General features: G+C 38.5%; 1 protein-coding gene and 1 long non-coding RNA gene across 2 annotated transcripts in view; both read left to right on the forward strand.

Moving 5' to 3' along the window:
• LOC140337598 (uncharacterized) overlaps window positions 1-25665 on the forward strand; it is a 402692-nt gene that overhangs the window by 148955 nt on the left and 228072 nt on the right. The gene's annotated exons all lie outside the window — the stretch shown is intronic.
• The window catches only part of EFEMP2 (EGF containing fibulin extracellular matrix protein 2), a 56909-nt gene that overhangs the window by 7605 nt on the left and 23639 nt on the right, over window positions 1-25665 (forward strand). The window contains exons 4-7 of the mRNA XM_072421310.1: window positions 1625-1852; window positions 2646-2768; window positions 3086-3202; window positions 11397-11516. Of these exons, the coding sequence (XP_072277411.1) occupies window positions 1625-1852; window positions 2646-2768; window positions 3086-3202; window positions 11397-11516 (588 nt within the window). The remainder of the gene's footprint in view (window positions 1-1624; window positions 1853-2645; window positions 2769-3085; window positions 3203-11396; window positions 11517-25665) is intronic.

The raw sequence follows: 25665 nt of genomic DNA on the forward strand, positions 1-25665 counted from the left end.
CATATGGACCATTAGTGTTCATGATAGCAAAGCTTTTGTAGAATCATTTGGATATTTTCATATTCTTCTTTACGTTTTGTTGAGTGACCAATTGAAATTGATGCATAGCAGTTGCCATTATGCAGTAAAACAGATTTCAAACTTCAAGTGGAACTGTCTATGAAAAGCCACCAGTCTTCTGCTCGGTATTCTGGTACTCCCACATGGGCTAGTAGTCCAGGGATGGTACAACAGTACACAGTCTCCTTCTTCACTGAAATATGGTAGGAGTGTCACCTCTTTTGTCCTAAAACCGTTATTTTAACTTCCAGTCACAGACAGTTCTGTTCTTTTAGCCTGGATGCAAAAAGTTCATATGCTTGTTTTGACAGACCTAGGTCACGTAATAAATCATTGAGCTCTTCTTGGGAGAACTGCTGTTTTGGTGAAACTTTTCCTTCATATTCACTTCCACTGCTAACTCCTGGATTACACTCCATGTCGAATACAGGAATGTCAAGGAGTGTACTGAACACTGGTATGGGAACATCAGCACCATGGGACACAGGTCGTATTGCTGATTCCAAATCAGGGTACTCCCACTTGTTTTTCTTGTAACAATTATTATTATTATTATTATTATTATTAAACAGGATTTATATAGCGCCAACATATTACGCAGCGCTGTACATTAAATAGGGATTGCAAATGACAGACTAATACAGACAGTGATACAGGAGGAGAGGACCCTGCCCCAATTGAAACCTTTTACATTCACAGCACAAAAATACAATCATTATAATAATTTTTGAGCTCTTGCCATACCATAGGTACACCAAATTTCAAAGTTTTCCATTTTTCCACTAAATCTTGGTCCCCCAGTTTAATACCAAAATATGCAAGATATGCTTGTTTCACAAATTCTGTAATGTTTCTTCTCTGTTTTTGCTGAGAATATTCACCACAAATGTAGCAAAATATATTAGGGTCATTTAAACAACTTCTTAAAAAACTCATATTTCTGTAAAAAAAAAAAAAAAGAAAAAAAAAGAAAATGGATAAAAAGGCAAATGCAAGTTTCATGAAAACTAATAATATATTAATTAATTAATAATGATACATTTAATATATAAAATGCTAAACATTGGTGTAAATAAAGATTGATAATATGCTGTGTTGACATTTGCTGTTGGTAAAATCGCCTATTCCGATTCCTGTATCACAAGAACTAGAGCCAATTCAATGAAACTAATGTAATTTCTGGATTCTAGACCTGAAATACACTAAATATATTGAAAAATCCTTGGCAAGTGAAAAAAAATGTTTTTTGTTGAGCTGTGTATTAGAGAAAAACCAGAGTGTCAGAAAGGAGAGGTCATCTGTCTATTGTGTACCCTTTGACTGTACAAACTAACAAAGGCTAGGGGAGAGACAAGACCTTTAAATGTATGCAACAAATACAAAATTCAGGCCTCCTGTCCTACAAGACAGTAGTATATTTTGCTATCACCACTTGATGTCACAGTCTTTATAGCAAGCATCAATAAGGCATCTGCTTTGTAGCTATGGATTCCTGGTCTATGATTGGTAAAGTTTTTTTTTTTTGCTCCACTGCTATTAAAAATTTTATTTACAAATTCTGCAGATATCAACGAATGTTTGACAATCCCTGATGCTTGCAAAGGTGAAATGAAGTGCATCAACCATTATGGAGGTTATCTTTGCCTCCCTCGTTCAGCCTCTGTGATAAGTGACTCCCACCCTGATTCTGGGCCAGCTGGAAGCTCTCATAATGGTGCTGGAACCGATCAAAGAAACAACCCTTGCCCAAATGGGTACCACCCTGATTCTCAAGGACTGGGTACTTGTGTAGGTAAGGGAGGTGTGACTAAGCATAATGTTCTATTTTTAGAAACCTCAAAAACCCTTTTCAATAACAACAGAGATACATATTGTCCTTCAGCTGCTGAGTGCTCCTAATATGGACAGAGGGAAACTACACTTCCAGCATCCACTGCATCTGAAGGGTGTCTATGATCAATGCCAGTTTCGGTGTTCTGTTCCCTTGCCCCCTTTCTTCTGTGCCATTTACACAGCATAGTGATATTGCTATAATTGTGCTTTATAAATACAAAGAGTGAAGGAGTTAAGGTACAACATCAGAACGGGCAACGATCATAGATATTGTTCTAATGCAGTTGTAATATCTCTCTGTGTACTGAAGTAAGAAAAGTTAGGCATTGTTTGTGTTGAATACATGTTAAAAACATAAATTTTGCTGTGCTTGAAATAGGACTTTTTTTGGAGTTATGTCTCAAGGAGGATTTAGGTTTACAATTATTGTGTAAAGGCCGGAATTTTAATCAAACATTTATAGCTGAATTCTCAAGATACATAAATATGCTTACCATCTGTGACATAGAATGATATATAGCTAGTTCTGTATTGCATTCAGATGGTAAATATTTTGTTGCGTTTTACTAGAATACATTTACAATAATGACAAACCTATAGATAAAAATACATTAAAAGTATTAACACACATTAATAGTCAAATATAATTTTGTCTACATTTCATCCAAACAGCAATTTCAGACATTTTAAGCAAAGAAAAGCCCATAAGGATCAAAATTTGCCATCAACACAATGTTGTACTATTTTGACAGATGTAGATGAGTGCGCCCATGAAATAGATGACTGTCTGCCCAGCCAGGAATGTGTAAACATACCGGGCAGCTTCCACTGTAAGTGTCCAGATGGCTACAGGAAGATTGGAAATGAGTGTGTAGGCAAGTATGACCAATTATATTGCAATGACTGTCAGCTACTTTCTCTGCTCTTTGCAGCTTTCTTACAAGGTTTCCACATTGTGATTTAATTGAAGTTTACTCTAAAGGTATTCATGCTGTGTGTATATAAATTCTGGGGTTTTGCCTACACTTGCAAAACTGATGAATCGTTTGGAGAGCTGTGAAACATTATCAGCGTTACAAGAACAAGTTTCTTTTTTAAGTCACACAGTTTGATGTCAATTGTTTGTTGAGCTACAATCACCTGGCTGAATTGGTTAGGTTGCTCTAATGTTTTAGTCTTACTACTATTGCAGACATTGATGAATGCAGATACAGATACTGTCAACATCGTTGTGTTAATTCTCCTGGATCTTTCACATGTCAGTGTGAGCCGGGATTTCAGCTGGCATCCAATAACCGCTCATGTGTAGGTAAGAATCTAAAAACTATTTATCTACTTTAGACAGGTAAAGGGTTGTGTAAAGGATGATATCTTTTCATGCATACACCATCTCTTTTCTACAACAACTATACTTTTGTCTTCAAGGACAAGCACATTTAGACTATGCAACTGGTATTCTGTCCATCTGTGTTTCTATACACAAGTTTTAATTATCAACCTGATAGTTTGTTAAAGAAAGTAGAGAAAAGATAGGCTTTTTTAGGCAAAACTATTGTAAAAACAAATATATTTTAATTTCACAAAATATGACAACTCTAGTAAATAAAGAAGTACAGTACAGTTTCCTCAATTAGATATAGTGCTTCTGAACTAGTTGATTTGTATTTCACCCATGTTAGTAAAATCACACCTGGTCACAAAAACGTTTTTCCCAGTTTCGTCTTGGTTTCTGACGCATTTCGCCTGAAAAGGCTTCTTCAAGGGATTTTGAAACAGAGGCTGTTTGTAAAAAACAAAACAGTCATGTTTCAAAAATAATAGGAAAGTACCTATATACATAATATTTATATGATGATATAGGGTATGCTCTATATGTATGTACATATTCGTATATAATAGTAATGACAGGATACATAAGATTAGTAAAGAGACTTCCTTGACGTTAAGGTAAATTGATCCTAAAAAGGAACACTGGATATACCAGGATTAACAAGTCGAGTGCTAAATTATGTTTGTATATTTTTCTACTCACATGTATCATATTTCTTTTTTAGATCTCAATCACATTGCAGAATGGTAAATATTTATAAGCCAACCATAATCATTAATATTTCAAATAAGTATAAAACACCTACGTTCATATGATAGGTTATTATGAGTACTAACAATCGCATAATAGGTTCAAATGATCCCAGGATGCAAAGTCTGGAAGATATATTATTATCCTAAATCTAGAACACTAAGTTTACAAACAAGCAGGTGGATAATTCAACCAGATAATATATGTGTATTATGTTCTGAGGGGCATATTCAGATACTAAACACGTACCTTAGAGGGCACAATTTGTCAAGAATTCTTTTCACCAATAGGTGGTTACATAGTAATGCTGTAAGTTAAGTGCGCATGATTTCTTAGGTTGGTATTAGATAAAAGTAAGCATTTATGTTATTAAATAATAAATTAATTGGACTTACTTTAATTGTCAGTGTATCATTTGAAGACAGAGTGTATCGTTTGAAGCCCCCAGTGTATCGTTTGAAGCCCCCAAACATAGTCACCCAACTCAACAATCCAAAGCAATCACCTATCTAGGCATTCAGATAACCTTTTCTCACCATGATCTGTACTCAGCTAATTACACACCCCTGTTTCATGCAATAGCTAGAGATCTGAATAGATGGCATTATAGCCCCCCATCCTTGTTCGAGAGAATAGCTGCAATCAAAATGAACACTTTACCCAGTTGCTTTATCTTTTCTGTACTCTCCCTATTGCTATACCCACGGTGGTCTTAAGGAATATCAAAAACAAACTCATAAAATTTGTTTGGGGAGACAACTTTACCGCAATAATGCAACTACATTATATACTCCTAAAAGATTGGGAGGATTGGGTGTACCTAACATAATGTTATACCACATAGCAGCCCAAATCGCAGCGTTAGGCCAAACTATTATTCTGCATCCAATACCACAATGGACTGACTTAAAGGCCCTGGCCTGCCCCTCAATACCAATCGAGGTCCTTATGTGGATCCCCTTCTCTGAGATTCTCTGTCCTTCACTTTCATATGCTCTCTCAGTATGGGATGGACAAAAAAATATTTTTAATATGCACTTCCCACATGCTGCACCTACTCCTCTATGGCATAATCCTGAATTTCCTCCAGGCTGTGAACCAGCTCAATTCTTTTGGTGGCGCAACAAAGAATTTTTCAGAATCGGAAATTTTCTTGATGGCAAGGCAATTCTGAGCCTCTCACATCTACAAGAGAGCCTCTCCTTTCCTAAATTTCCATAAATATCAAATCAGGTCCTTTATTCAAAATAAACTTAAAAGGTTGAAAACATCCTAGCAGAGTATGGGATTTGAAAAAACGTGCAGTTTTATAACTGAATCCAAAGGGAAGATCTCAATACTATATATCACTCTCTTCTCACACTGTAAGAAATTTTCCTATATGAAACAATGGGAGTCAGATTTGGAGGTGGAGCAGAGCGCGTAAGAATGGCAGGATCTATCACTGTCCATTTCCAAAATATCTTTGAACACGTCAATAATAGAGGCCAATTATAAGGTTTTGATGAGATGGTACCTGGTCCGGGCTAGGATTCATAAAGCCACTGTCTCTCCTCTCTGTTTTCGAGGATGTGGTCACTTGGTGGAGATGTCCTAGGGTTCAGAGATTTTGGATCTGCATTTTCAACCTAATACGCTCTGTCACCCAGGTCAACATCCTGAGAAAAATAGAGTGTGTTCTTTTTTCCCATTTAGAGGATATAGCCCCGAAACAGCAAACCAGACTAATTATCGTAATTATAACTAATATCTAATATAATAATAACTAATCATAACTAATTATCCTGTTAGCTGCTCAGATTACCATTGCTTGTTACTGGAAAGCTTCCATTATTCCCCTTGAGTTCACCAAAAACAAACCTAACTGGATAGTGGCCAATGACAAATTACCTGTACTCTTAAAAACAAGTTCTACAACACATGGGACCAGTGGTTAGAAATAATCATGTATAATTCAAGCAGGGAACCCTGATCCTTCTCCCCTCCCTTGTGTTAACTCCTTATCCCCTGCCCCCCTCCCTATTTTTCTTTTCTTTTTTTTTTTATTTAAATTTTAAATGTTTACAAAGCAGGGGGAATTAATAAAAGGTACCTCTACTCGACAACCTTGATGATTTTACTCTAAACTTGATATGCCTGTATACCTTACAAGTTTCAAATCTGTGAATAACGCTATTTTTGTACTATTGTACTTATTTTTATTATATTTTTTGTGATCTACATTGGAAAATTACTTTATCACCTGCTGCTATTTAGACTTTGTAACCTAAGAGGTGTTGAACTATGTTTGACCGCATATGTTTATTCTACCGATGTCTGGTTACTGGTTCTGATGCCTGGTTACTGGTTGGCGCTCTTCTTCTTTTGTTTTAAACCCCCTATTCGCCCCTTCCCCCACTCCTTTTTTTATTTTTTTCTCTTCCTGGTATTCTATGCAAATTTGTTGTGTAATGTATTGTTTATTTTAAAAAAACGAGTCATGTCAAATCATCTATATTGGAAGAACCCGTAAGAATTATTACCACCTTTAAAAAGCTACATAAAGACCCTAACACATCCAAATTTCTACGCCCACAACCCTGTATCAGTGTTAGGAAGTCCCAATCCCTCAAAGACTTCCTAGTCCCAAGCTAATATAGGGATGATTCAACTAGGGACACACAAAAAAGTATAACAGGTACATATCGATGTGCCAAATGCAAACAATGCAAATGGATAAATGAACAGCGTACAAAAAAAACCCCTAATAACAATATACACAAATTACAACAATATATGGATTGCTCCTCCACTGGAGTTATATATCTATTTCACTGCAAGTGAAGGTGTTACTATGTTGAAAAAACGAAAAGGGCATTTCACAAAAGAATCTTTGAACACATATACACCATCAATACAGGGAAAACGCTGACTACTATCAGCTACCATGTTGGTGCACATCATAATTTTGATTCGGAACTCTTTTTCAGCATTAGAAAACCCAAAACCCCAAACCCAAGAGAAAGGGACATTGACAACACCCTTCTACAATTAGAAACCAGAAGGATCTTTTTATATACCTATATATTACCTATTATATATATATATATATATATATATATATATATATATATATATAACTATTTATATATAAATTCTAATTAAAGGTAATCATATCCATGTTAAACCTATATACGTTAATATACAATAGGATATACACAAAATCTTCTACTATACTCTTTATTTTAATGGTATAATTCTGGATAAATTTAATCATATACCTACCCTAATCTCATAAATTTATTCAAGGTTATTAGTAAGGTTAGCATTGGAAAAAATACATTTTAATAATAAAATAAATAAATGAAAAATATTTTGAATAATTTTCTTTTTCTTGCCCTGGATCATGAATATGTAAATTGTATGGTCTTTTTCTCAATCACTCACAGACTATCCGTTTGATACAGTAATGAATGTAATTACATGTTACTGTATAACAGAATAACAAAGTTTATGAATGATGTTACTGTATTACCTGTATGATATGATATAACTACAGTATGCTATATCTATTTATTATTTTGTATCTTTATATGGTCACTAGCCATTATCATCCACCTATTTTTCTTTCATACATTGAAATGATGTGTATGTGAAAACCCCCCCTCGTGAAAACCTGCCTTACGAGGGACGGGAGCACCCACTAATCTGGGCACTTTGGTATAGCCATGCCAGGTGATATCTGGCTTGTGGCCTGCCCCTGTCCTTCATTTGGGCAACACATTAACATCCGATGCCCAGGACTTGCCAGGTCAAATCGATTCTGATCTGACTTAGGGCAAGCGGAATACGGAGGTGGGGGGGTGACATTTACGTTCCCAACCCCCCGGGAGGATAAAGGATATTCCAGACACATCCCTTACAACAGGTGTGTCAAACTCTGGCCTGCAACGTCGTTCTTTGGCCCCCAAAGCAATCTTAAATATGATTTCCATCTGGCCCACCACTGCATTGAAATAGCGCCGCTACTACAAATCCCAGCATCACTCACGTCTATGAACCAGCAGCCTCTCTGCCTATGCATGGCCCCGCATTGGACTGTTTTATAGACACAAGTAATGCCGGGAATTGTAGTTTTTTCATTTTGGCCCACTGTGTCTTTGAGCTTGACACCCCTGTCCTACAACATTCTCATTGCAATTATATCTCATGCAGGCACTTAATATTCATAGACAAAGGTAAGGTGCAGAAGACACTTTTCCTCCGCCCTCAACATACTTACGCACATGCTCGGTGATAACCAGATCTGCCATTTTAATAAGGGCAGAAGCCCTTGCTTCATAGAATACCAAAACAGAAACCGTGCGTGTGCGGACTTCCGCGCATGTGCAGTTTGAACACTTCAATTGCCAGTCTAACCCCTATAAGAACAGGGCATCGGTGGAACCAGGCCTTTCTGAAGCTGGATGCTGATGGCTCTTTCTTCCCATGATACACTGACGATTAAAGTAAGTCTAATTTCCTTATTATATGCCCCTCATGGCATAAGACACATGTGAAATCTGGTTGAATTATTCTCCTGTTTGTTTTTAAACTTAGTGTTCTAGATTTAGGAGTATATTATTCATATGTAATTAAAATATATCTTCCAGACTTTGCATCCTGGGATCAATTGAACCTATTGGGATTATTAGTACTCATAATAACCTATCATATGAACATAAATGTTCTATACCTTTTTGAAATCTTAATCATTACGGTCCATACCTTTTTATTATTAATAAATACCCCTTTATTTTGGCTCTTCTTCATACATCAGGGAAGTTTCCTGTGAGCTGTTAAAACTGCAACCACATCTATATACGAACCTAATCTAACTTATTCAAGTTAATCTTACAATCGCAGCCACGTAAGTTGGCTTATTTATATTTACCATTCTGCAATGTGATTGTATATTTTCTTATTTTCTTATCTCTTATTTAGATCTCACACATATTTAGGCACTCAACATCTTAATCCTGGTATATCCAGTGTTCAGTTTTAGGATCAACCTACCTTAATGTCAAGTAAGTCTCTTTACTAATCGTATGTATCCTGTAATTACTATTATATACAACTATGTACATACATATATTGCATACCCTATATCAGGGGTCGGCAAAGTTTTATGGCCACTAGGCCATTTACGGGGTGGGCGGGAGCACACTAGGCTGGTCCCTCTCTAATGGCTCTGCCCACCACCAGGGAACACCCCCTGAAGTGAAATCCCTCTCCTCCATATGCATTGCGCTGGCGGAAGTATCAATGCCGGCTGCAGTAAATAGAGGAGCCACTGCAAGGGGGCGGCACTGGAGCTCCCCCCTTCTTATTGTTTTTGAAACCTGACTGTTTTGTTTATTACAAACAGCCTCAGTCTCAAAATTTCAGGCGAAACGTGTCGGGCACCAAGTCAAGACTGGGAAAAACGTGACCAGGTGTGATTTTACTAACATGGGTCAAATACAAATCAACTAGCTCAGAAGCACTATGTCTAGTTGAGGAAACTGTACTGTACTTCTTTATTTACTAGAGTTGTTGAATTTTGTGAAATTAAAATATCATTGTTTTTACAATAGTTTTGCCTAAAAAAGCCTATAATTTCTCTCTTTTCTTTAACAAATTATCCTATTTTAGGCTAAGCAACTGCTCTGTAATGAGATGACGTAAGGCCCTCCTTTTGGTCTAGCATTCTCCACTTACCGTAACAACCTGATAGAATTCAGAATCCTCTATCTGCATGGGGTTTGGTTCTCCCTGTGTGTGTATTGTTTTTCCCTAGACGCTCCAGTTCCTCCTACATCCCATAAACATACTTGCTGGTTTATTGTCTTCCCTGTAAATGACATGTAAATGATGTGACTAGAGTAAGGACATTAAATTCACTGGGCTTGGGAACCCACTGATTTTTGATGTACACTAGGCACGTCACTTTTTGCTGATTTAGCACATCGCCTCTAATCTGCATTGGCTGCTGCTAGTGCAGATGGGCAATTTTTTAAAACCTTGCCCAGTGTGTTATGCACTGAGCACCTATTTTTTTATGTATTTTTATGTTATGTCACAGTCACTGGTGTGGTTTGTTTGCCACTTGCTTGATGGAGGGTGCTATTCCCTTATGGGCTAGCCCTGAAATCTTGGAGAGTGCTTTGGTCTAACAGCCAGGCGCTCTCCCTCAGTGGGAATGTCTCTTTGGGAGAGCTCCCAGCTTTGTATCTGTTGGGACCTGCTTAGGCGATCCCATAGAAAAAAGGCCACCGTCTGGCTCGCTTCGGAGGGTCTGGGGATATTGGGTGGCCCTTCCTCCTTGGAGGAGGGATCACAAATAGTACCCCAGTGCACGTTTTTTGTGGGGTGTTTTTGCACTTTCACTTTTTTACCAAGCACGGGGTTTGTTTTAGCACACGATCGCAAGATTCGATAAAAAATAAATAAATAAATTTAAAAAAAGGCTGTAAATTGAAAATGTCAGTGCTTGTATGCATTTATAAAAAAATACTTTTTTTTAACTATTGAGTAGATAGATGATGCTAGATTTCCTAAAAAATTTCTTAATGCCACCAAACAGGATTTATGCCTTAGCATACAAAACATCATCTAGTTTGCCAGACAGTGTTAAGTCACTGACTTTCAGTCTGCTGCACACACCTCTAGTTGGTTATTGGGCTATATCTACCAGATTTCTCAGATATCCAGTCCAGTGGCACAGACAAGAGTCACACACCAGGTCAGTCCCTCTAGCATACCATTTAGCTTTTCATGCCCAAGCTCCTCTGTGTCGGGTTTCTTAATCCAGATTCTCAAAAACTGTCAATAAGCCTGTGCTCCTTTAGTTGTGGCCCCACAATTCATGAAATATTTTCTTATTTTTTTATTTTTGTTGTTCTTCCTAATCTGTTCATTAAGCCATAGGTCATACAAAAATATATTTAGTATTTAATTCTGTATAAATTCCATTTTCTTAGTAAGAAGACAGTTTAGATGATAACAATACATATTTGTAGCTGTGGCAGTTAAAACCATATTTGAAACAATATTTGTTACTAAAAGCAGTTACTTTACTGAAAATAGGGTCTAGTTTAGGTGGAATAACAGGTTTCACGAAGTAGCAGAATTGTACATACAATTCGAGTTTGTGGACATATTGGAAAAGACCAACTGAGAAAGACTGGCGCAGAGGTCCCTGAAGAGTGTTTCTGGCAGTGAAAGGTCATTGCATTGGCAGTGAAGTCATGCATAAAATGGTGGGAATTCAAACTCAGTGACAGTGTGGCTTGGCAGCCCTCCAGAAAAGCTTTTTCTAAAACATGTACCGTGCAAGACACAATGAGACACATTTCAAGTGTTTTTCATGATTATTGCGTTAATTAAAATAACATGTTACACATTGTGCTCTTATCCATAACAGATGTCAATGAATGTTCAATGGGTGCACCATGCCAGCAGCGCTGCTACAACACCTATGGCACCTTTCTTTGTCGATGTAATCAGGGTTACGAACTGGATCAAGATGGCATTACTTGCAATGGTAAGCAACTCGATGTTATGGTATGCCACTTTAAACTATTGTTTCAGGGGCATAATATTACATCTTCCTATTGGGATAAGCTATACTAACATCTTCTGATTTATGCCCTGCCCTCTTCTGTTGCTAAATGCCAAAGCTCTATGCTTGAGTCAAAGGCTTTGCTTGCAAATATTCACAAAGCAGCTTAAAGTAGAACTAAACTTATATTAAAAAGTTATGAGCAGGCAGGTTCTTTACAGGTGATGCCCCTTCTGCAATAAAACAAACTTACCTGCCTGTTCACAAATCTTCTTTAATGCAAACAAGGCTGCACCCAATACCTGGCTGCCAGGAACAATCGAACTTGCATGCATGGGAGTACAAAATTCCCCCAATAGAAGACCAGGTAAAGATTCCAGCATCTGAGATGCATTAAAAATAGATTTTTATTGGATTTAAAGGTTTAAACAAAAAATGGGATCAGGCAGGCAAGTATACTTTATCGTCTTTTTCTGCAAAAAGAACCTGTCTGTTTGCAGTTTTGTAATGTTAAAGTTTAGTTTTGCTTTAAGTTTGATGCCAGAATTAGGTCATATTTCTAACTGCATTTTGCACTTGTAGACACAGTCCTTTTTTGAAACATGAGCCCTTTCTTATTAAATATCCATTTTTGGTTTAGTCTCTAGGAACTCTATAAAAAACCCTCTATAAAATATTATACACTAGTTATTTCATCAAACCCCTAAACAAAGACATCAAGGGGTTTACAGTATTGTTGTGGGTTAAATCTGTTTTATATATATATTTTATGGTCTATGGACTTTTCACAGAAAGTTACGCGATATGTGGTATGAATTGCTGTTTCCTCATTATCTGTGGGTCTACAGGGATGTTTTTAAAAACGCATGTAAATGTTCCTACTGCATTTATATGCATTTTATGCACTTTTATTAGCATTTTAAAGCTTTTTTTTTTTAACGATGGAAAAGTCTATGCCACGTTTTCCCGCTATTATACAAGCGTTTTAGCACTTGGTAGATATGCAGATTTTAACCCAGGGAAGTGATTTCTGCAGTGTCCATTTTCTTTGCTGCATATACAATAAGCAAGGTAAAGTGTGAACATGGACACCTTGATTTTACCTATCATGGTGCTAAATCTGGCACTATTGGTGAGGATTGGAAATAGGAACACTGGCACTGATGACTCAACGCCTTCATTCTGCAAGTGGCCTGAGCATCCTATTTGACCTACGCCAGTACCCAGAAATTTTTTTTAATTCCAGCAAAACATCTGTAGCAACGTTTGATCTACTGCTGTAAATTTTGCGTCCTCTTCTTACCCGCCACACTACCACCATGCAGACCCCTGTTCCTGCAGAACTACGTCTGCTGGTGACCTTGCAGTGAGTTTCTGGTTTCTGGTTACTGGAGATAGTTTCACTTCCCTGCAGTACACCTTTCACATGGGCAAGGCTACAGTTGCTAAAGTAGTCCACGAAACCTGACTATTTGGGAGGAACCCAAGACTCATGTAATGCCCACTCCCATGGAGCAGCAGTGGCGTAACATCAGCCAGGGATTTCTTACCAATTGCAACTTTCCGAACCCCATTGGAGCACTGGATGGTAAGCACATACGGGTTCAAATGCTACCACACACTGGCTCAAAGTTTTTTAACGTTAAAACATTCTTTAGTGTTATTCCTATGGAGTTCTGGTGACTTCACCATTTTTAGGAGGTCAGTTACGGGTCAACGATTCCTAGATGGTCACTTGGAAATACCCCCACCCCAACCCATTGTAGAAGGTTATGCCCTTTGTTTTAGTGGCAGATAAGGCTTTCTCTCTGGGCCTGAACCTTCTAAAGCCATACCCTAAGGGAAGTCTGGACCAGACAAGGAAGGTCTTTAATTACCGGCTAAGTCAAGCAAGGCGCACAGTGGAGTGCACATTTAGCATTTGAACAAATAAATTGAGAATTTTCCACACTGCCATAATGTTGCACCCAAACAAAGTGGATAATGTGGTGATAGCTGCCTGTGCCCTCCACAACTTTATCCGTCAATGTGAGCCCACCAACATTGATGAATGTGAAGACCATTGTATTGGTGACTGGCCTTCTATGCGTGCAAATACAGAAGCTCTGACTTTAAGGGAAAAATTTGCAGAGTATTTTGTTTTACCTGAAGGTGAGCTTCCCTGGCAGTTCACCAGAATATAGATCATAACCCCTTATCTTCTCAATTAACTTTACCATGTTCTTTTGTTGTTAATGTTTTTGGTTGTATTCCATGCCTTGTTGTTACATTTATGTTGGTTAATTCAAAAAATTGTTTGTTAATGTTAAAATAGTAAAATAAAGTTTTGAAATCTGAAACATGCCTTTTTGTGTAAAGTTCAAATGATGACAGTTCATTTAGGCCTGTAATGTGTGTTATCTGCAACCAACCAGAGTACCTATTATCCTAGGCTGTGACTGGTTGATTTTTGCTCTGTTTTTTGTATGTACATTTTGCACACAATTACCCCAATGTGGGGTAAAAAACAGCCACTAACATGTAGGGTTTTAGTTAGAAAACAGGTAATCAGACATTTCCTGACTCATTCGTGGTATGAATCTTCCAGATCCATGTTATTGGCAGTAATTGATTCCCACCAGAGAATGTATCGGGGAAGGTCAGATACCATGGTCTATAAATAGAGACCATAAAGCCCAGCTCAGCTAGTTCGGGCCGCACACTGTGACAGAAATCACAGTCTGCTGCCGGACATAGCAAACTTGGAATAAAAAAAAGGTAAAGCAACACCCTTTCATAGGTTGTGGACCTTCTGGTATAGGAAATTGGGCAGCGAGCAAGTATGCCCCCTCTCCTGTTTACAAAAGGTACTCTTTGTACTGGATCTGCACAAAAAAGAAGGGTGCGCCCCAAAAAAATGTAGCCCCCTTCCATGTTTTGTAAACCCGACCTGCCTCCCCCCAACGTGGACACATGGACATGGACCATTGTTAGGGCAAAGGGCCGCTTCCTCACAACGTGACCTTTGTTGTGGGGGTCTACTGGTTAGGTGACTTATTTGGGATCCAGAAACCCCCTTTTAACAAGGTGACTCCCAGATGTCTAACCATGGGGAAAAAGTACAGGGGTACAAAATACCCCTTACTGGTTCCCCAAAAACTTAAAATATTAGTGCAAATAATCCAGACTTTAATGTGAAATTTATTCTTTAATAAATGTATGTGATTTGTGTGTACCTACTTACCTTTTTTCACAGTAACTCACCTTGTAAGGATGATTCCCAGGGCTGCACACTATGATAAGTACAGCCCAGGGACTCCTGGCAACGTGGGAACCGCATTTCATTGAAAGAAATGAGAATGAGTGGGTGCAGGGCACGTGCCACAAATTAGCTATGACCGCAGGCGTACTGAACTCAAAGACTTCTCCATGAAGAGGTCATATGAGTTCAGTACGCCTGCAGCCTTAGCGGAGTTCTGGCAAGTGCCTCACACTCACGTGGGTGCAGGGTACGTGCCTCAAATTAGCCGTGACCTCAGGCGTACTGAACTCTTTTGAACTCAAAAGAAAAAGGTAAGTAATTACTCATAAATCTCATACATTTATTAAAGAATAAATTTCACATTCTGAACTCATTATTTGCACATTTTAACCTTTTGGGTAATCAGTAAGGGGTATTATGTACCCTTGTACTTATTCCCCATGGTTGGACATCTGGGAGTCCCCTTGTTAAACCTTGTTAAAGGAGGCTCCCGGATTCCAAATAAGTCACCCAACCATTAGACACCCACAACAAAGGACACATTGTGGGGAAGCGGCCCTCTGCCCTAACAATGGTCCATGTGTCCACGTTGGGGGGAGGCAGGTTTACAAAACATAGAAGGGGGCTACATTTTTTTGGCGCACCCTTTTTTGTGCAGATCCACAATAAAGAGTACCTTTTGTGAACAGGAGAGGCTGCATACTTGCTCACTGCCCTGTTTCCTATTCCAGAAGGTCCACAACCTATAGAGGGGTTTTATTTTGTAAAATTGTATGTTTTTTTGGGGGGGGAGCTGGGAATTTTTTAAAGTAATTGTAAAACATTAAAAAAATACTAGTAGTAGTCACAGTTTGCAGGCTGCATTATCTGAACAGTGAAAGGTATTTTTGGGGATGCTTGACCATTGTTATGGTCAATTTGACAGTCCAATACACTATTGAATTAACCACCTGGCCGTTAAACCCGACATAGTTCGGGGTAAAAACACTTGCAAAAAGTGTTAAACCCGAACTTTTCTCAGGTGGTTAAAAATGTAAACAAACGTTATATTGCAATCCGATTGTCATACATTGTATGACAATCCGATTACAACTGAAAGAAAATCCTTACCCGGTCCCCGCAGCTCCTCCAGCAGCAATAAAAAATTTGCTATTGCTGCTGGCATCTTCCGGGTGATGTGAGTGGTGATGTATTGGGGGGTGTGTCAGGGAGGGAAATTTAAAAGCAGATTACAATGTAATCTGCTTTTAAATGGTTTTTACAGTACAAAAACACCACACAACATGAAATAAAATAAAAAGTACATTTTTAATTTTATATTTTATTTTAGGATTACATTGTCTATTATTTTATTATTTTTTTAAATTATTATTTATAATTATGTATTATATTATAATTTATGATTATAATAAATAAATATAATTATCATACCCGGGAGTTAATCCTAAGAATTACAAGCACACAATATAAACAAAAATTTCTATGCAAAAAAAAAATAGGATCACTTTTTGCATCAAAAAACTGACAGAATTAAAATGCTGGGGGGTTAAGCTGATTTTTGTGTTTTTTATTTAATTTTATTAAAAGTACATTTTTTTTTTTTACATGATTGTGTGTCTCAAACATTTTTTTATATTCATGATATCTACTGGACCCTTGTTCGGACATATTTCTGTAACTTACAGGTCTACAATTTAAAAAAAAAAAATTCATGAAAAACAGTGTACCACTTTTGGTACAGAAATCTAGACATCAGTGTAACGCCCAGGTGGTTAAGAAACATAATGAAAAAACTGATCTGGGCTTCATCACAATGGCCAATTTTTCTACGGTATTTTGCTTGTAAAAAATCAAAAAACATACCAAAATTAAAAAATATTTACCAACAAATACATACACCCAACATTATTTTTGAAGCAAAAATACTTTATTTTTTACAAAATTAGGTAACAGGTAAACAAAAACACAAATAAATAACAAGTAAATAACATCAGTAAACAACTTAGGAACATGCAATAAAAAGAATATTATAAATAACAACAATAATAACAATAATAATAACAACAACAATAAGTAAATAACAACTAGGAACAGGCAATAACAAGTAAATAACCGCAGTAAACAAATTTGGAACAGGTAAACCAAAAAATAATATAAATAACAAGTAAAACTTTAAATAACAACATAAAACTTTTAACAAAAGACAATATAATAAACAATAGCAATAATGGCCTAATAAGTATGCTGGTTTTGAAGTCTTCCAGTGCAGCTTGGGATAGATCATTTAGGTGCGGTCGTTGCTTGGCAGAATTTTACATTTTGTGGTTTAGGGGCAGATTGTGGGAAAGGGTGGGGGTAAATAGATGTTGAGGGAATGGGGGAATGGATTGAGGTAAAGGAGCTAAAGTTTGCAGCGCTACTAGAACTTGGAGATGTGGGAACATAGTGTTGTTTGGGATTTTGGAAATGGAGATGTTGGAACTGAGAGGGATTGAGTGGTGTGGATTTTGGTGGGTTTGGATACTGGCTGCTCCACTCTGATGTGAATACATGGGGGTGTGATTGGGAAATGGGGGATTTTGTGGGTAAGGATGGGGTTGAAGGTGGTGGTGATCTGTCAGCTGCAGCATGAGCAAACGCTTTTTGGATGGCATATCCAATTTACATTGGAAGAGGCAATTTTCGGGCAGCAAAGAAAGGTCCCCAGCAATGAGGTAACCTGAACCCAGCAATGTCATTACCTAAATTTAACTAGTTGAGCTTCACCTGCTAGCATCACCATTTGCTTCTGGAGAGTGGAAACCATTTTAACAAGTCCAACATCCAGCTCTGAATTGCTTGAAATTTTCATTTTTTGTTTTCTATTCCGTGGAGCTGGTGGGGGTACGGTAAATGAGGATGTTTCAAGGGCCGGATCCTTTCCCCTCTCTGTCACAAGCGGCCTCTTCCATTGGCTCGACACTTCCAGATGTCCTATGGGGAAATAGGAGCAATTAGTTTGAGAATTTAATTAGCACACTACAAAAAGACCCATTCCTGAAGAGGGATAAATGGATACATTGCAAGTTGAAATTTCCCCCCCAAAAAATTACATTGTCAGATGAATACTTACAGCCACATCTCTACACTTCTCTTGAGGAATTGGACATTGTCTCCTTTGTTAAAAAGTACTACCTAACTTCTGGGGGTGGAGCTACAAGGAGAAGCTGCGTTTTACCTCAGCTCGCTGTTCTGATCTTCATTTGGGACTTATCCCTCGCATCCAGCCATCATTCCCCTGTAGACTGTCAGGGTTTGCAACCAGGGGGCCACTTAGCATATGGTGAGCCAATATTTCACGGGCCACACCTTGCAAAACACCCAGAATCGGCACTTTTTGTCCAGGTCGCATGGTGTGCGGTGGTCATATTGGCTGCACAGCTGCTTGTGAACCCTGTCTGTGGGTGCCTTCAAGAGTTCAGCATCAACATTACAGGCCTCCTGATTAGCATCTCCTCTCCCTGAGCCTTTTTTTTCTCTTCTATCCGACCATTTGACTGCCTTCATCGGCTGTAGAAGTCCCGAGAGAGTGCATTTACCACATAGTAGTGAGTGAGTGATTGATCTCCCTTTTTTTTTTTTTTACTAAGCCAGAAATTGAGGACATAGTACCACCTAGTGTCTTTCATGTGAAATTTATTCTGACATTATATTTTACCAGCAAATTTGAGATTTGTGTTTCTGCTCGACATCATATGTATGAAGATCTCTTTTTTTCCCAATGTCTTGCAATCTGAAGATCACACTTACTTTTGGGTAAAGTTGTTCTAAGGACTCTGTATCTAGTTCATATTGAAGTTTTAAGTGTGCAATACTTCCTGCTCCAAAATTTATTATATTACTATGGACAAATTTCTTGAGGGACAACATTCTTCCTCCATGCGTAAAGCATACCACTAAACAGAAACTTAAACCTGCACCAGAAGCTGACTCCCCTTCCCCATCATTACCTTTTTTGTCACAACCTTTATTCCCCATGGAACATTAAGAAGGGGAAGGTACCAGGGCAGATCCAATGCCTGCAACACCTGCAGGAATTGCCTCAGAGGTATCCAAAGTCCTAATGCCATACTTTGATAACAAATTTGATGGCTTACAAAAATCGATTGAATCAGCACTAGCATGTACCTCCTCTAATACACAACGCATAGTTGAATTGGAACAGAGGGTCAGTGATTAAGAGGATGAGCGTCTGCGATCTAATACTAAAATTGCTGCCTAAGACATCATACTTACATCAATAGAAACCAAATTAGAGGATACTCCAATCCACACAATATGTACTCCCGCATAGACTATATTCTACCGAGCCACTCTGTACTTGATTGGTGTCCTACCACTTCCGTAGAGTCTTGTCCCTGGTCTGACCATTCCTCAGTATCCCTCTCACTCCATATTCCTCTAATGGGCCCTAGAGAATGGACATGAAGCTGTAATGACTCCCTGTTCAAGGATTCTCTTTGCGCGAAGGCGATTCTTGACGCGATTACCAATTTTATTGGGGATCACGCCTCAGATCCCACTCCCCTTCCTATGCAATGGGAAGTTATGGAAGCGGTTGTTCGAGGGGTCCTCATACAACAAGGAACCAGGCTTAAAAAGATTAGATCGCAGGATATTAAACTCGCATCTGATAAAATCCGCTCCTTGGAACGCCTACATAAACAAAACATGGTCCCTGATGTATTTTTAGAACTGACAGCTGCTAGAACTCAGCTTTTGAAATTGTATGATTTTAGCACACCAACGCCCCTGGGATCGTTTCCGTAAATTAATATACCAATATGGGGATAAATGTGGCAGACTGTTGGCACGAGGTCTGCACCCGCGCACATCCACCAAATATATACCATCCATCCGGACCACTAATGGCGGGTTGACATCTATTCCCAAAGAGATTCTGCAAACCTTTCATAAATATTATGCAGATCTCTATCAAATCCGCCCTACTCATGTGACTCCCTCCTCCCTGCAAGAATATATAACTAAAACAGCTCGTCCAACATTAGACCCTGAGGTGATATTGCAATTAGAATTCCCATTTACTGAGGAGGAGGTCTCTGCTGCCTTACATGCCACACCGATAGAGAAGAGCCCTGGCCCAGATGGATTTACTCCAAGGTTCTATAAACTTCACGCCCTTAATCTTGTCCCTTTCATGACTAAAGTATTTTTTTCCATATCTATTTGCACGCTTAATGTTACCTTAGACTCTACTCAAATGTCAGCTATACATACTAATATGTCTTTTTGGATTTGTAATGACACCATTAAGTACCTGGGTATAATGATTACATCGGATCCTTCTAAATTGTTCACGTTCAACTACTCCTCAATGTATAGTAAACTTCAATCCGATCTTCAGAAGTATGATTCCCTGCCTCTTTCCTGGTTCGCTCGCATAAACACCCTTAAAATGGATATCATTCCCAGATTATTATATATATTTCAAACGGTTCCCATATTCTTGCCAACTGTATATTTAGGTAAAATACATAGGTTGTTTTTAATATTTCTGTGGCATAAGAAGCGCCCCAGATTGGCATTCAGTACCCTGGTCAAGCCCAAACATAGAGGAGAAGCAGGGGCTCCAGATATTATATCCCACTATAGGGCATCGGTTTTAGTACATCTGATAGACTGGTTTTACAACAGGAAGTTGAAGGAATAGGTACTGCTGGAGGACTTTTTATCGCCAATTAGTCTCCGTTCCCTACCGTAGGTGGACCGGTCGTTGTTAATGCTAACTTTTCCTATACCTCCACGCACCATTGACTTACTACATAATTGGGATACCCTCCTTAGATCGGGCAAACTGTCAACGAAACCGGGACCCATGACACCAGTATTTGATAACCCAGCGTTCCCTCCGGCAATGCGAGCCTCAACCTTTCTATCTTGGTCCGCTTCGGACGATCATCATCTTAGGAGTATATTACACAACGGATGGGTTCCCCCTATGTCTTCCCTTGACCTTCCAAACAGAAGCAAGTTGCTATCCTGGCTCTCGTACAGGCAACTGACCTCATTTGTAGCCTCCTTTACTGACTCATCCTTACTACATAGAGGCTTGACGGAATTTGAGCAGTTAGTTAGCTCGCCTGCTCGCCCCTCCCACATTGTTTCTAGGTTGTACGGGCTGCTTACCCAGAACTCTGAGTCCACTGCCCCTATATACACCAGATATTGGGAGAGGGAAATGACTGGACTCATACCTGCAGATGATTGGGAAAAATCATTTATCCTCACACATAAGCTTGCATTAACCTGTAAAGCTCAAGAGGTCAATAATAAGATTATATCCAGATGGTATTATTGCCCCATGGACTTACATAGAATCTCCTCCACACAATCCGACCGATGCTGGCGATGCCACTCGCAAAGAGGGACAATGCTTCATCTGTGGTGGGATGTTCAATTATATCCCGCTTCTGGGACACAATTATTCATAGGCGTTTTACGTCATTTTCTTACAGCTGCTAGGGCCAATATTCCGGGATTATGGAAGCAACCTGTTGCTCATTCTATAGCAGATTGAGTCTCCGAACTTGAAAAAATCCGCTATATGGAAATGTTGGTTGCGGAGGATAATGATAGAATGGAACAATTAAAAATCATATGGTCTACCTGGGATTGGTTTAAAGAATCTCCCAGACTCCAAACATATCTATTTTAGCGACCATGATTGCTAGTTAGATTCTTACCCTGGCATTGGGGGTATTTTCTACCTCTTCTATCTCTGCTTTGTGTACCATCTCCCACCCCTTCCCCCTTGGGCTGTTTTGTTATATATGTTTGTTTTTGTTATATGTTCTTTATTTCTCATTATTTGCTGTCTAGATTATTAGATTATATTCTGTACCATGTGCTTCTATGAGAATTTATGTTGTTTTCTATGTAGTCGTAATAATATATGCAATACTGACCCATAAGGGCTTTTACTGTTTATTGTTATGCTTCTCAGGGTCTATGCAGAATATAGGATTTATATTTTTTGATCATACGAAGCCAACACTGATATGTATAAATAGGTTGTATGTGTTGTATGTCTGAATCTTTTGTTATGTATGTTGTGTTTTTTTGTTTGAAAATTCAATAAAACTGATTGAAACAAAAGGGCTCATAGGATAGGCTCTGAGCGTCACAACATGAATCAATGTCCACATCCTGTGATAGCTTTCAATATGCTGACAAAGAATCTGTGTTGAGAGCCTATAGGAAAGCTCGTGATTTCCATTTGGAGGGCAACAAGATTCTACTGTTCCAGGACTACTCCACAGCGGTTACACAAAAGAGAAAAAGTTTTACTCCAGTTTGTAAAAGTCTGATTGATATGGGAGTTTGATTTTCCTTACTGTACCCAGCGAACCTGCAAGTCCTCTGGCAAGGGGAAACAAAATTGTTTGAGGATCCCGCTGATGCAATTGAAACTCTTCAATTAACAAGTTCATCTTCAGAGGGACATTAAATGATAATTTTATAATGCATATCCTTTCGTTACTGCGTTACTTTTCCTGGGAACTGGTTTCCCAGGGTTTTTACACCACGATTTTGGCACATTTCTGGCAGACCCGTGGCCACTGACTGGGATGGCTGCAGTCTTTATTCTGGTATTATATTAAGTTAGATGCTTTCCACTTTGAACCCCCATGACAACCCCCACACATTGTATTTCCTCGGTACTTGAGAAAGATCAATGTTCCTTAAAACTAATTTCATGGAATGTGGCTGGTTTGAACAGTCCCCAAAAGCATAAAAGGGTGTTAGTGCATCTTAAAAAACAGTCTCCAGATGTAGTGTTTCTGCAAAAAACGCATTGGAAGGAGGGCCAGGCCCCTTTACTCAGAGCCCCGTGGATTGGTGAAATGATTCACACTGTTTATAAAACAAAAACAAGAGGAGTGGCGCTTTTGTTTAACAAAAATCTACCATACAAAATAGTTTCCACTGAATTAGATCTTGCCAGTAGATCTATACTTTTTGTTCCATATATGCTCCCAATACCAACTCTTTGATCTTTTTCACTGACCTCCGCAAAAAGATTTTACCAAATTCTTATCCTACTCTCATTTTAGCGGGAGATTTGGATACGTTCATTGATCCTTTATTAGATTGGTCAAAGCAAATCAATATTATTTCTGACCCTTCCAGTTCTGAACTAAAACTTTTATTCTTGCAAACTCCTTTAGTAGATGTATGGGGACTCTTCCACCCAACTGAGAGGGATTAAACCTGGTATTCGAAAGCCCACTCCACATTTTCCAGAAATGATTTTTTTTAGCAATAGAAGGCCTACTCCCAAGGATTCAGGACATATCTTGGCAACTTTACTCTTTCTGATCATGCTCCCCTGACCCTCCAACTGCAACGGCAGCAGCCTTTTAGAAAAAAAAATTTGTGGCAATTTCCAGCTTATCTATCTAAGTCTGGGACTGGCCTGGATGATAACCTCCAACATTGGGATACCCCGGTTTTGTTGTGGCGTACTATGAAAGCCATTATCAGAGGTTATATCATGTCTTTTTTGGCAAGACGCAACCAAGAATACAATCATCAGTATAATGCTCTTCATGAACAGGTTGCACGAAAATATATACTATTTCTTCAGTGTAATGACAGAGATGCTGACAAGAGGCGGTTGTTCAATTAAATACGCATGTAGCTACTCGAGTGAAAACGGAAGCTCTTTATACTAAGCACAAATTCTTTAGGTGGGGAAATAAAATAGGTACTCTGTTGTCCAGATTGGCTAACCCGTTAGGCCCAAAGCGAAAGATGCTCAGGAAGCCCAACCCCATTTGATGCAACGTTTACTAGAAAGAGCTAACTTATCAAAACTATCCACAATTTGTAGGGAGCAGCTTAATGCCCCAGTTACTGAATCAATAATTCTTCGCACAATTGGTACCTTGGCCTCCAATAAAACGCCGGGCCCAGAAGGGTTTTCGGCGGAATATTTTAAAATTTGAGCACCTGAAGTAAGCCCTTTGCTCGCAGAAGTTTACAACTAAATATTATCTCATCAGACTCCTTTCCGGGGTTTTAATGAAGCCTACACTACCTTAATTCCAAACCCAGGTAAAGATCCTGACTCCCTTCCTTCATATATACCAATTTCATTGTTGAATTGTGACTATAAGATTTCGGCTAAATTGATGGCAAACAGGCTGCAGATGTTTTTACCCAACTTTGCATTCAACAACTGGAATTCGGGCAGCTATTGCAGCTACTGTACAGTCTACCAAGTCACATAACTCCAAATTCATGCTGTTAAGTTTGGACGCAGAAAAAGCATTCAATAAAATAGAATGGCCTTTGCTCAATGCAATATTATCTCACAGAGCTTTTGAACATGTGTTTTCCTCCTATATCCAATATATATATCACAATCCGTCCTCCAAATTTTATATTAATGGGGACTTAATGAAAGCCATAATTCTCTCCAGAGGAACTAGACAAGGTTGCCCCCTCTCCCCAATTCTACTTTATATTGGCCTTAGACTTTTGGAAGAATTGCCTGAATTTAAAGGTATTTCAGTTGGTTCACATACTCTTAAGATCACTGCTTTTGCAGATCTGCTGGTTTACATATCTAACCTGAGACACAGCCTGACGCCTATCTTGAATTTAGATGCTCAATACGGATCTGTATCTGGCTAAAACATTATTCTTCAAGCTTTATATTTGACAACATTTGTGAGGACTATATGGGGTAGAGATTACCCATTTATATAGTGTAAAAAGAAAATACAGTACCTAGAAGTACAAATTACTAAAAATCCCCACAAAGTATTCTCTCAGAATATTGAACTGATTTTTAGAGCTCCTATTGAACAACTGTACAACTGGTCAAAACTTATGCTCTCCTTTCTAGGGAGGATTAGTTTGATAAAAATTATTAATTTTCCCAAACTTCCATATTTTCTTCAATCTTTACTTTTAGTAATTAAAAAAATGGACCTCAAAAAGTTTTATAAATTATTCTCTGAATTCATATGGGGAGGTAAATGTGCTCGACTGAGTCTCTGTGTGTTGCAAAAACCGACCAGAAATGGAGGAGTACATTTTCCAGACATTGAGTTATATAATGCTGCTTCCATCCTACGATACAACAAAGATCGGTTACATAATACTTGTATTTTACAACTCTACCTTGGACCAACAATTTATATCAAATAATAATTTAAAATATGTTTTACACAATCATAAGGAATTACTTCCTGAGGAAGTCACATCAAACCTGCTATTGTTTTCATGTTGGGCAGTGTGGCGTAGTATTAGGGGAAAACATCTTCTGAATAGTCACTCCTCTCTTTTTTTACCATATTGGGGCAATTTGGATCTTCCACATTTATCCTATTTCTCCTTGTTGCAGAAATGGCCTACTTTTCTCACTCTAATGGTCAACTCATTGGTGGATGGGAGTGCAAAACTACCCCTCCAGTTTGAGGAGGTGGTGGCTGAATTTTACTTTTTGAGGTCAGCAGTCTTATGTTTTTATGCAATTACAGTCATACACTTCAAAGGTATAGAAGTCCCTATCCCCTAGGGATTGGAAGAATCCTCTGGATAGTTTACTGTTAAGAGGCAATCCCTCTAGAAAAGCAGTCATGGAAAATTATAGGACGATTAGATTAGTTTTAGATTACTCCACCAAAAAATTGGCTCGGTTAAATGGTCTTCCAAGTAAATCAGTTGATGATATCCTTGTTGCATTCTCTAGGGCATAGTCAGTCCTTCCTTCAGCGATGCACTGGGAAATGACTCTCAGAATCTACCATGGGGTGTATATCTCCCCACAGCGTGCATTTTTGATGAGCTATGCCCCTACCTCTAACTGTCTTAAGCGTG

This window comes from Pyxicephalus adspersus, chromosome 9 (genome assembly GCF_032062135.1).
Source record: "Pyxicephalus adspersus chromosome 9, UCB_Pads_2.0, whole genome shotgun sequence".
Classification (NCBI taxonomy): Eukaryota; Metazoa; Chordata; class Amphibia; order Anura; family Pyxicephalidae; genus Pyxicephalus; species Pyxicephalus adspersus.